Genomic DNA, 12,405 nt, shown 5'->3' on the forward strand with positions numbered 1-12,405 from the left:
ATCTGGATACCTGGTCATGACGGACTGCCGGGAAATGAAAGAGCTAATCAGCTCGCCTGCGAGACTTTGAACCAGGCACCCTGCATTCCGCGACCAGCCCAGACGAAAAGGTGGGCTCCCCTGCTTCTGCGGCCATATCAAGAGGCAAGACGCAAGTTCCCCAAGCTCAGCAAAGTGCTCACCCGTGAATAAGGTGTACTGATTCGTCAGGCCCAGACTGAAACACTCCCTACACCAGCAAGAATGCACCTCCTCCGCGGCCTCTTACCTGAAGATCCCCCACCCTGCCGATACTGTGGCGAACACCCGAACACATCCCATATCCTCTGGTCCTGTGGACCACCCCCACCTCCCCTTCCTGCCCCCACAAATCTTTCCTCTAAACCCCATGCCGGGTGGCTGACGGAAGCAGCCAGCGCCGACGACCAACGGTACCTTGCGGCGTTTATCAGTGCTGCATTGAAGAATGCCACAAGCGAGGCTCTGGACTGAGGGCCTTTCCACGTTACCACCGAACATGAAAATAAAGTTTTTTTTCTCTCTCTCAAGAGGAAGCTTTAGCTCGAGTGCCCCTATCTAAATACATGTAAAAGGAGAATTCGTTTTTCTCGGCAACCACTGCACCAAATTTGACGAGGTTTGTTGCATTTAAAAGACAAACTTAAAATCTAGTGACTGTTGGTTTCAAATTTTCGAGTTAGGTCGTCAATTTTTTATTAAAAATTGGCAAAAATCGAAAATTTTCAAAAACGACACTATCAAGTTTACAACTCTGTAACTCAACCACTAAACATGATAATACAATTCTGTGAATTGCATCTAATAGTACATCTAAAGCGGACAAAATTGATATGTTACACATGAAAATAAAAAAATTTAATCATAGGGAAATACAACTTTTGCAAAACCGTTGTAACCAACGTAACAAATTCACGTAAGATGCAAAATGACACATTGAATTTGTCCGCTTTGAGTGATCTAATGGATGCCGTTTACAGAACCGCGATATCAGTTCTTGATGCAGAGCTATGAATTTGTAAGATTCGTGCTTCTATTTTTTTCAAACGGTCAAATATTTGAAAATCATTTTAAGAAAATTCAAGCCCTAAATCGAAATTCCGCTTCCAACAGTCACTAGAATTTAACTTTCTCTTTCAAATGCAACAAATTTCATCAAAATCGGTCCAGGGGTTATCTCATAAAAACGTTCTTGCGTTTTACATGTATTTGAATAGGCCGCGTCGGAGTTGGGCCCGAGCTAAAGCTTCCTCTTAAGAGGAAGCTTTAGCTAGGGTGGTCGTATCTAAATACATGTAGAAGGAGAATTCGTTTTTCTCGGCAACCAATGCACCAAATTTGACGAGTTTTGTTGCATTTAAAAGAAATTTAAACTTAAATTCTAGTGACTGTTGGTTTCGAATTTTTCATTTAGGTTGTCAATTCTTTAATAAAAATTCACCAAAATCGCATATTTGCAGACATCTAAGCTATCAAGTTGAAGACTATGTAACTCAGCAATGAAAAATGATATATATTATGTGAATTGCACCTAATAGTACATCTACAGCGGACAAAATTTCTGTGTTAGACGTGAATCTCAAGAAATTAGCATTATGGAAATACGGCTTTCGGTGAATCCTTGCACACAACGTAACCAATTCACGTAAGATACGAATTGACACACCAAATTTGTCCGCCTTGACTGTTATAATAGGTGCCGTTTACTGAACAGCGACATGTGTGCTTGATGCAGAGCTATTAGTGCAGATCTATTTTTTCGGGATGAACTTTCGAGTTTTTCAATATATTTAAACAATGTTCAGGCCCTTAATCGAAGTTCCGTTTCCAAGAGACACTAGAATTTAACTTTCTCTCTCAAGTGCAACAAATTTAATTAAAAGCGAGCCGGGGGTTATCACAGAAAAGCGTTTCTGCGTTTTACATGTATTTAATTAAGCCGCGTCGGAGTTGGGCGCGAGCTAAAGCTTCTTCTTAAACAATTTGTCTGGGGATCAAATACATGAATAATAACTGCATTGTCATTGCTAAAGATGCTGCAAACGAATTCTTGAATGCTACGCACTGCCAAAACAAGTAAAATATGTATTTTTTTATAAAAGAATATACATGTATATGTGCCAAAAATTGTGCCCAAAATAACCTATATCAATGCTTCCATGTTTCTTTCTCTATCTAATAAGTAAACAAAATATCACACGAACTTTAGAACTATATCAGTTCGAAACCAGCAAGGCAGTGCATGCCGCTGATATGAAAAATGTAAAGGCCATGAAATTAAGAAGCTGAGGACAAATATTGTAATGAAACTGTCATTCAAGAACCTTGTTTAGATTCTTGTACATATGCAACGGCCAGTGAAAAATCTCAATGACGCTGTCATTTGTTCCAATGCATTACGCAGGAGCAGCTGTCACAGGTCGTGTATCGTGAGTAATTGCACCAAAATTATAGCCGCAACAGAGAGCACGTATAGAAAGCAGGAGTTCTGCAAAATAAACGAGGGCAAGTCAAACGAAAGTCAGTCAGTGCGAATATATGACAAACGGGGTACCTAATTTAAAAAGTAGTCTCCATGATCATTTAGACATTTGCCCCGTTGTCTAACGAGTCGCGTGATTCCCGTCTCATTAAACTTCTTGGGTTGCTGCTTCAAAAAGTCTGCAACTGACTCTTTCACGTCATTATCCGACACGAATCTGGTTCCCTTAAGCTCTTTTTTCAAATGCTCCAAAAAGTGGAAGTCGCAAGGCGACAGGTCTGAGCTGTATGACGGATGTTTCAGCGTTTCCCATTTGGACATCGCCAGTTTTATATTAACCACATCAGCGACGTGGGGACGACATTGTCTTGGAACAAGATGACCACGTTCGTCAATTTTCCACGTAATTTGTTCTTGATTGTGACACGCAGCCGATCTGGCGTTTTACAATAACGAAACAAATTGATAGTCTCTCAAGATTTAGCAAATTCTATCAGTAATGGCGCCTGACGATCGAAAAATAAAGTCAACAACACCTTTCCGGCGGAAATGACGGCCTTTCCTTTCTTGGGGGTGGTGAATTCGAATGTTTGCACTGTAAGCTTTGCTGTCGTGTTTTAGGTTCGTAGAAGTGGCACCATGGTTCGTCCCCGATCACAATTGGAGACAAGAAGTCGTCACCCTTATTGTGATAGCGGATCAGATGAGTCAAGGCAGCGCCGAACTTCGTCTTCTGGCCGTAGTTCAAAATCTTTCGCAACCATTGCGCACACAAGAGCGGATAACCGAGATGTTCATGAATTATGGCGTGAACCGACCCATGACTGATGTTCAGCTCATCAACATTTGCAGTTTTGTTAGGGGTGATTGCACGATGGCTTTGGCCCGGTCTTGGACCGTCTTTGCAACTTTCACGTCCTTCTTTGAATTGTTTGCTCGAACGCTTCACAGTGGCCAATTAATGCAATATTCAACGTACACGGCAGCCATACGGCGACTAATTTCTTTTTGGGAAACATCTTCAGCTGTCAAAAACCTCAGGGCACTACGCTGCTCAACTTCTAGAGCGTCCTTTATGTCGCGCAACCATGTTAAACCCAGTGCATGGGAGCATTAAACAGCCTTGATACTCACACCTGCGTGTCACTTTTGTAATAGAGAGATGCCTCTGTGTCACGTGCATGCCTCGCAGATAATGGACCGAACAATTATTGCGCGGGGTGGGTTGGCTCATTTTAATTTTACTCGCCTTCTTACATTAGAAATGTCAAGATACAATGGAATATACAAATGCGAAGATACAGCTTGACAAAAGGCAAGAAAGTGTCACTGGAAACAAAGTTCACTGCACGTATACACAAAACCCCGCAACAAGATATTTAAATAAACGTAAAAGTCTCCAATAAATCTACATATCTAAGAAAAAGACACTGTATACAATGCGTCAAACAAGGCAAATAAACATGTTGCGCATTCAGAGATTCACAGAATCCTAGATCCCATCCCGATTCCATCCACTCCCCCCGATGTATCGCGCGCGACGGAAGGCGGCGCGCTCGCTCCCCGCTTTTCTCTTTTGCGCACACAAGCCTGAGCCACCATCGTCGTCTCACCCATTCCAGCCCCCCATCGCCCTCCCTGCGCTTTCACTCGCAGATACAGCATGCGGCGCGTGGTCACGATGTTATCGCCCTTGGACTTTATACAAAACATGAGGGCGACGGCGACGGCAGGAATGCGCCTGGAGTGTCCATATAGTTGCTATCGCAATACTATATAGTAAGTGAATCCGGCAACTGAAGCGTCCCGTGGCCCATTACTGTCCGCAAAAGAAATAACAAAATCGAACTTTCACCATACGACAATTCGCCGCGCCACAACGTCTTTTTTTTTTTTTCTTTTGTGGGGCCGGGGCACCGAATCGCGAGTGTTTGTATTTGGCTTGTCTCGTTGTATGGTTTGATGTAAGACTTCAGAAAAGTCAATGCACCTTTGGCGTCCAATATTTGTAGTAACATCAAACCCAAAAAGTTCCGCAATTGAAAATCTAAAGCACAACTTTGGAAATGTCAATGCACGTTTCACATCAAAAGTTTATGAGAACTTTATACCCATAAATTTCGGAATTGACATCCATGCGCCGCGTAGATTCCGCGGCCTCTGCAAGATGCCGTGGCGAGCCCGTTCGCCATCAAAACGCCCTTGAAACTTTGTGCTCGGATGGGGCTGCTTGGCGTTACGTGACTCCCGGTGCATGGGCGCTGCCGCGAAATCCAGCCCGAGTTCGCAAGGTTCGCGCTGAGATGTCTTTTCGAGCGTTAAAAGGACATTCTAGAGAAAATTCAGAATGATTTCCGGCACCGGGGATTGCTTGGGTGGGCGGTGCATGGACAGCACAAAAAAAATTTCGGGGGGGGGGGCTGAAGCCATAAGCCCCCCCCCCCCCCCCGGCTACGCCCCTGGTCCCTCTATATACGTTCACTGGCTCCGGACTTGATCGGGTATGTGTTCCGTCCCGACTGACATATTGCGAAGAGAACTCTATTGCTTTGGCTTGGTGCCGCTTTTACCTTACTGTCACAGTCGCTTCTTATTTGCTGGGCCGACAGCTCTACACGTGTGACACTTGCGGCTGTGATGAAACAGTCGCACATCTTCTGTGCACTTGCCCACGTTGTATAAGCACGGAGAGGCAAGTGCTGTGTACCGCGTTATAGATACCGGACAGCCGGCAACTGTCAGAACAAAGGATATTAAAAAAGTCCACACACGACGGACCTGGGTATAGCTATAGGATTCATGATTTAAAGCGAACTTTTCGGCGCAAATCAAACGAGGACGAAGAACACAAACAACAGGACGGGCTCTATGATATCTATGATATATTAGCTGCGGTAGCAGAAGTAGCTATAGAGTGATGCAGCTCGCTTCCTGTGGTCTATACACGCGCCTCCAAGATAGGATCACTGAAGACCTGGGTTTGCTGGTGCAACATTACGAAACAAAACAGCGCACAAGCAAGAACGGGGACCGAAGAAAGAATACACCACAGCACTGAACTTACAACTTTACGTAGAAGCGCGGTACATACTATATATAGATATACGTGCTGATGGACCACACCCTATTTGCGCATGTCTGTAGTCTAACTCATCACCAGCGTCTGAAGCTTGAACTGAGGAATCGCGGTTCTTTATTAGATAATGAAACCGACGTTGAGCTAACTCACTGCTCGCCTAATCTGTGAATAATCTCGGCTTCTATTATTTCACGCACGTGCTTGCTTTTACGTTTACTGGTTACTTCTGCTTCGTTGAAGAGTGGCTGACATGCGCACTAATTGTCACAATGTGATGCGAGAACGCCTTCCTCGCGCCCTTTCTTGCGTTGTTAATATGCTCCCTTAATATTTCGTTAGCACACCGGCCAATACGTCCCACGTGTTATTTACCACAACTTAAAGGAACTTTCAACGCAATCATGAAAAACAGTTTTATGATTCTTTGAACATTCTTTTTGGTCGTTACAATTTCTGTCGGGCTGACTCATCCTGCACAATGACATTTCTTTGAGGGACAGAGTAAACGACTGATACACGCGATGTTTTCTCTTTAGATTACGAGACACCGCGTGAACATATGGCACAATAGGTTTCTTAGTACTGCATCCTGTGCGTGATTCCGACTGTTTCGTCAGTTTTTTTTAAAGGAGCATTTCTGTAACAGAGACGTGCACATGTTCAGGATAACCTGCTTTCGATAATCGTTCCGACTGACGCTGTATACATCTTCCATCATTGAATGCGGGCAGGATTTCGACAGAGCATTCTTAAAACACGGTTTAGCCACACCTCGTTTTGACAACTTGGAGTGCGCGGGATGAAATGGTAACCGTGGTTCGCTGGTGGTATGCTCATAACACCAGCATGCGTGGTTATCTTTAAACTCAAACAAAATGACGCGAAAACGCAATTTCCCTGAAACCAGGAGCTCATGGGTTATTAGCGTGTCGAAGCAGTCACGTGCTGTTATTAGGATGTTAGCAGCTTCAGGTTCAAAGTGGTCTAGTCCAGAATCAAGAAAAATCACATAATTGTCAACGAACCCAAAATCGTTTACGCCTGAACGATGCACAAGGCGGCTACAGAATGCTTTGTCAAGGTTGGCTAAGAACAGGCCACTTAAAACCAGGAAATGGTGGAGCCTATACACAAACCCTGCTTTTCTTTTCTTCTTCTTCTTCTTCTTTTTTGCAGACCCCCATCCCATTTTAAATGGAATCCGTTTAGAACGGATTCCCAGTATAAAGCGCCGCGTCAGAATTTTGTGTGCGCACATTTCCGTTCCCCGCTCATTTTCTACCTTTCTATATTTAAATTCATTTTCCCTTTCACCGCGCGAAGTACTTTTTTTTCCAAACCCCATACCTGTCCTCTGTTTCAATATCTCTACTCCTTGTGTGTGCTGCTCGTGTGTGTCGGTGTGCCAAGTGTGTGCATGTGTGCCAAGTGTGTGCATGTGTGCGCATGTGTGCATGTGTGCGCATGTGTGCGCGTGTGTGCATGTGTGTGCATGTGTGTGCATGTGTGTGAATGTGTGTGAATGTGTGTGAATGTGTGTGAATGTGTGTGCATGTGTGTGCATGTGTGTGAATGGGTGTGAATGTGTGTGCATGGGTGTGAATGTGTGTGTGTGCATGTGTGTGTGTGCATGTGTGCGTGTGTGCGCGTGTGCGTGTGTGCGCGTGTGCGCGTGTGCGCGTGTGCGTGTGTGCGCGTGTGCGTGTGTGCGCGTGTGCGCGTGCGTGTGTGTGTGTGAATAGGGAGCCCTAATTTATACACAAGCACGGTGTGGGCGTGCTTGTGAAGGCTCCCTACGCGTGGAAGTCCACGCGCTCCAAAGGTGTGGATGGCCGCCACGAGAGGTGCCGCCCTCACCCTCCAGGAGCTTGGAGAGTTGGCGACTGCCGTAAGAAACTCGCCGCGCGGTCCAGAATCATCTTGAATTGCAAGCAGCTATCCCGGCGTTCCCTCTTCCGAATCACGGTGCCCATCAAGCTATGCACGGCCCAGAAGCGAGACGGGAGACTATGTACTCACGTAGATGAGGTTCTCGTTGTAGCGGATGAGCAGGTTCCTGAGGATGCCCGCTTCGTGCAGGTCCCCCAGGGAGATCATGTCCTCCACGCCCTGGATGGACGTTGGGTGCATCGCCTTGATACGCCTCTCCGGAGTCAGCCATTGTTCCTGAACAGGAAACACCACGGTGGTCACCTTCCAGGCTATATATGTGCACATATATCCTTTTCCTCTGCTCGAAACATGACGCGTACCTTGCCGTCGTCGTCGATAACCTGTATCCTTCTGCCTTCGGCCGAAGCAACCCTGGCTCCGATGGCGACGTCAAACTCCCGCTTCGCCTGCGGCTCTATCCAGATGTAGTCGCCCTGCAAAGTGGTCCGAACGTACCGGGTACTGAAAGATTGTCCAGCTTAATTCATGCGCAGGGCTAAATCGCTCTTCGCAAGCACAGAAACAAATTCCTAGCTACAAGCCCTACATTTCCCCTTTGACAATCTCATTTAATTTAAAAAAAATATTTCCCAGAGATTTGAGCAAGCACAGCTATCTCGGCAATGGCGATTTTTACAAGCAGCGCCAACGCAGTCTGTGAATTCTCGCCGAAGCACCTAGTAAATGGTAAGACGTTTAAAACGCACACACACGTACACACACGTGCATGCACATACAAATAGCAAGAACTTGCTACATGGCATAACCTCAACAAGGTGATAGAGACAGCGTGAAGGTCAGCGACTTAAAAAAAGAAATAGACGTAACAGCCCGCACCTATTATCGCGCTTTATCCACCACCATGCAATTATGCCAACCTGCGCAACTTTACGCACTTGTCATAACCTCAACAAAGCACACTTAGGCCCGTTTTACGTCGCTTTCTGGTCATCACGACGTTCCGGTTGCGTATGCTCTGAGTACACCTCTGACACAGCTGATTTCCATAGCCCAGCTCGCTTACGACAGTAACTGTTCAAATGAGATTGCATCGTCGATTTCGTCTGTTATTGCTCATCAACTAGCGAGTAGGTACACATTCATGACTACGAAAGCGCAAAATTCATGACACGAAAAGAAGGCTGAAGAAGCGCTCGCTCCGTTTTCGTCAGATGTATTTGAGTCTTTTCACGCTTTCACTGTTATTCTTCGCGCTCCAATAGAGAAGAGTGAGCAACTGCGAGAAGCTGTATGGAAGGAGGTCGCGATGCACTACATTTAGCAGGGCCAGGAAATCCCCGTTGTGAAGAACTGACGCAAAACTATATGCTTGTACAAAAGCGACACTTCTGCATACTACTCACTGCGCATGAGCATAGAGAATCACTACCGAACGTAAGCTCACGGCTGTTTACGTCTTCGACTTGCAAGTATTATAAACAGCAAAGGAAGCTAGGTGGACACATTTGCGTGGCCAATATTCACGGTGCACTATGAGCAACGCGGCAGTGCAAGGCTGTGGAGCGATTTTAATCAAGTAGGACATTTTAACTTGAACACAGAAGCTTCACAGCGCGTTGTTACGTTTCGCCTACGACGCGCGGTATAGCCGGCGCGGATGCAACGGACGCGGGGCCTTCGTTCAAAGCGGCAGACATTTTGGCCCGTTCGGCGCCGCCGCTACGCCTCCCCGCCAAGCGCGTCCAGGCCTGTTCTAATGCCACGTGTCTTCATGTGCGTGTGTGTGTGTATGTGCATGTTGGTGCCCACGCTTGTCGAAGCGCGGCAGCCGGGGAGAGGAGCTCCCCCAACTGTGAGAGTATAAAAGCAACTGCCCCCGGACGCCAAGGGAGGCTCCGATTTCTTCTGTTGAGTAACGTGCACTCCCGTCTCTCTACTTCGGTCAACCTGACCGCCAACTCTTTGCGATGTTAGAATAAACAAGTTGTTTTGTTGTTACCAGTCGACTCATGCTTTGCCGGGACCTTCGGATGCTTCCAGTTGTGCCCCAGGCCGCCAGGCCAACGCTACCCTTGGGGCTTGCGACCCAGGTGCAACAACGGGCGTCAGCGCCGAGTTCCCAACAACTCGTGCCAGCGGTGCGATTCCAACAACTGTCTGCCAGCGGTGAGATCGCGACAACGGAGGCCAGCAGCGAAGATATGCAGTTGACTGTATGCTGAGCAGCACAACGACCATCAGGGAGCAGTGCAACGAGCCCTGTGTGATGACTGGTTGCCTGCAGCGGAACGACTGCGCTGAATTCTTGGCTGCGAGGTTTGGTGAGTGCGGGACTTTCTTCTTCTGAGCTTTGCCAGGCTTTTGTTAGTGTCAGAAACAGAGCTGGTAATTGTGGTTGTCGTTGCTGCCGGGTTAGATTGCGGCAAGACAATATTAGGCAGTAGAGAAAGCAGCATTCAGAGCAGCCATGGATTTGAAGTCGTTGCGCAAACCGAAATTGCTGGAGCTTGCAAGAGAGTTGGGTCTGGATGTCTCGGACAAACTCAGAAAACCAGAACTGCTAAGGGCTATTCTTGAGTTAGAAGCTGAGGATGACGAGCTGTCGGAATGCCTTGAGACCATTGAGGAAAGGGAGACTGCAAAAAGACAAGAGCGTGAACGTAAAGAACAGAAAGAGCGAGAGCAACAAGAGCGTGACCGTCAACACGCTTTGGAAATGAAGCGTCTCGAGTTAGAGATGGAACGCGCTCGTAATGGAAGTCAGGCACACGGTGCAGGAGAACGCGTATTGTTCAAAATGACTGACCTGATGCGGCCGTTTAAGCTTGGAGAGGACATTGGTTTGTTCCTGGTTAACTTCGAGCGAACGTGCGAGAAGCAGGGGTTCTCTCGGGAAACGTGGCCACAGCGCTTGCTCACTTTGTTACCCGGCGAGGCGGCCGACGTAGTCGCTCGCTTGAATAGAGAGGAGGCAGAGGATTTCGACAAAGTGAAATCGAGTCTGCTAAAGAAGTACAGGCTGTCAGCAGAGGCGTTCCGTCGGAAGTTTCGGGAAAATGAGAAAGGCAGAAGTGAGTCATACACAGAGTTTGCGTACAGGCTTATGTCAAACATGCAGGAGTGGCTCAAAGAAGAGAAGGCGTTTGGTGACCACGATAAAGTTCTGCAGTGCTTCGGGCTAGAACAGTTTTATAGTCGGTTACCGGAGAACGTGCGGTACTGGGTCTTGGATAGGCCAGACGTTAGTACAGTGGCTAAAGCCGCCGAGCTAGCCGAGGAGTTTGTGACGCGTCGGGCTCGCGGAGCTAAGGACGGTCAAAAGGGTGAATTTGGCTCCAAGTTTGAGAGGCCAAAGTTCACACCCATGAGAGCCAAGGGGAACACACGTAGTGCGGATGAAAGGAGACGGCGGAGACGGCGGCAAAACGAACGAAAGGAAACGGCAGCCGAAGCCGAACGCAGAAAGCGGTTCGAGATGAGGCAAGCGCGCGTGTGTTATACGTGCCAGAAGCCGGGTCACTTTTCGGCGCAGTGTCCGGAAACAAAACCAAAAGTTGTGTTTTTGTCATTATGCAGCACTGACGAGAACATGAAGCTTCTCGAGCCTTACATGCGAGACCTCCTCGTGAACGGGAAAGAGTGCCGAGTGCTTCGCGATTCCGCAGCTACAATGGATGTAGTTCACCCGTCTTACGTAGAACCCGATATGTTCACGGGCGAGTGCGCATGGATCAAGCAAGCCGTGGAAGCTCATAGTGTGTGTCTGCCCGTAGCAAAAGTGCTTATTGAAGGACCTTTCGGAGCACTTGAGACGGAGGCCGCAGTGTCATCTATGCTGCCTCCCCAGTACCCGTACCTATTTTCGAACAGGTCCGATCACCTCCTGCGCGAGAAGGGGCTTTTGTTTGGTGAGGCTAGCGTTCAGGCCTTAACCAGATCGAAGGTTCGGGAGCTCGCTGCAAAGGCGGTAGTTGCGGGGCCGACGTTATCAAACAATGAAAAAGGGTCAGAGGCGCAGCAAGCCGATATTCAGAGCACGCCCGAACTGAATAAAATTGAGCCTGTAGCGTTGAAGGCGCCAGATACTGGAGAGGAAATGCCCGATAAGGGAAAGTTAGAAGAGCTATATGCAGATTTGCTCATCGCGCCTACGTCAGACGGACTTGATAGGTTGCTAAAAGTCAGCCGGTCGGCTTTGATAGCCGAGCAAAAGAAGGATGGCAGCCTAGAAAACGTGCGCTGCAATGTCAAGGAAGGTATCGCCAGGAAAAATGCGCGTTTTGTGGAAAGAGGTGGAGTCCTGTACCGGAAGTATCTAGACCGCAGGGGAGTGGAGTTCGATCAGCTGATCGTGCCTCAATGCTATCGTCAGGATCTGTTGCGCTTGTCGCACGGGGGTTCGTGGTCCGGACACCTAGGAGTTAAGAAAACTAAGGACCGTCTCTTGCAAGAGTACTATTGGCCAGGGTGTTTTCGGGACGCAGACCATTTCGTGAGGACATGTGACACCTGTCAGCGGGTGGGCAAACCAGGGGACAAATCGAGGGCGCCGTTGAGATTGGTACCTATCATTACGGAGCCTTTTAGACGGCTCGTTATTGATACAGTGGGACCTCTGCCGGTAACAGCCACGGGGTACAGACACATTTTGACTGTGATCTGCCCAGCGACAAAGTTCCCTGAAGCAGTGCCGCTTAAAGAACTCAGCTCAGTTGAGATAGTCAATGCACTACTGTCCATATTTGCGCGAGTTGGTTTTCCTGCGGAAATCCAATCAGATCAGGGCACAGTGTTTACTAGCGCTTTGACGACAACTTTTCTCGAAAGGTGTGGGGTAAAGCTGTTACACAGCTCAGTGTACCACCCACAGTCGAATTCCGTTGAGAAGCTCCACTCCGTCATGAAGCGCGTGTTCGGAGCATTGTGTTTTGAA

The 12,405-nt window shown here is 47.6% G+C and overlaps 1 protein-coding gene across 2 annotated transcripts in view; it reads right to left on the bottom strand.

Moving 5' to 3' along the window:
* The window catches only part of ck (unconventional myosin-VIIa ck), a 197,795-nt gene that overhangs the window by 83,879 nt on the left and 101,511 nt on the right, over positions 1-12,405 (bottom strand). For both annotated transcript variants that reach the window (XM_075681294.1, XM_075681293.1), the window contains exons 3-4: positions 7,832-7,945; positions 7,599-7,745 (exon numbers count right to left, since the gene is read on the bottom strand). In XM_075681294.1, the coding sequence (XP_075537409.1) occupies positions 7,599-7,745; positions 7,832-7,945 (261 nt within the window). The remainder of the gene's footprint in view (positions 1-7,598; positions 7,746-7,831; positions 7,946-12,405) is intronic.

Source organism: Dermacentor variabilis, chromosome 2 (assembly GCF_050947875.1).
Source record: "Dermacentor variabilis isolate Ectoservices chromosome 2, ASM5094787v1, whole genome shotgun sequence".
NCBI lineage: Eukaryota > Metazoa > Arthropoda > Arachnida > Ixodida > Ixodidae > Dermacentor > Dermacentor variabilis.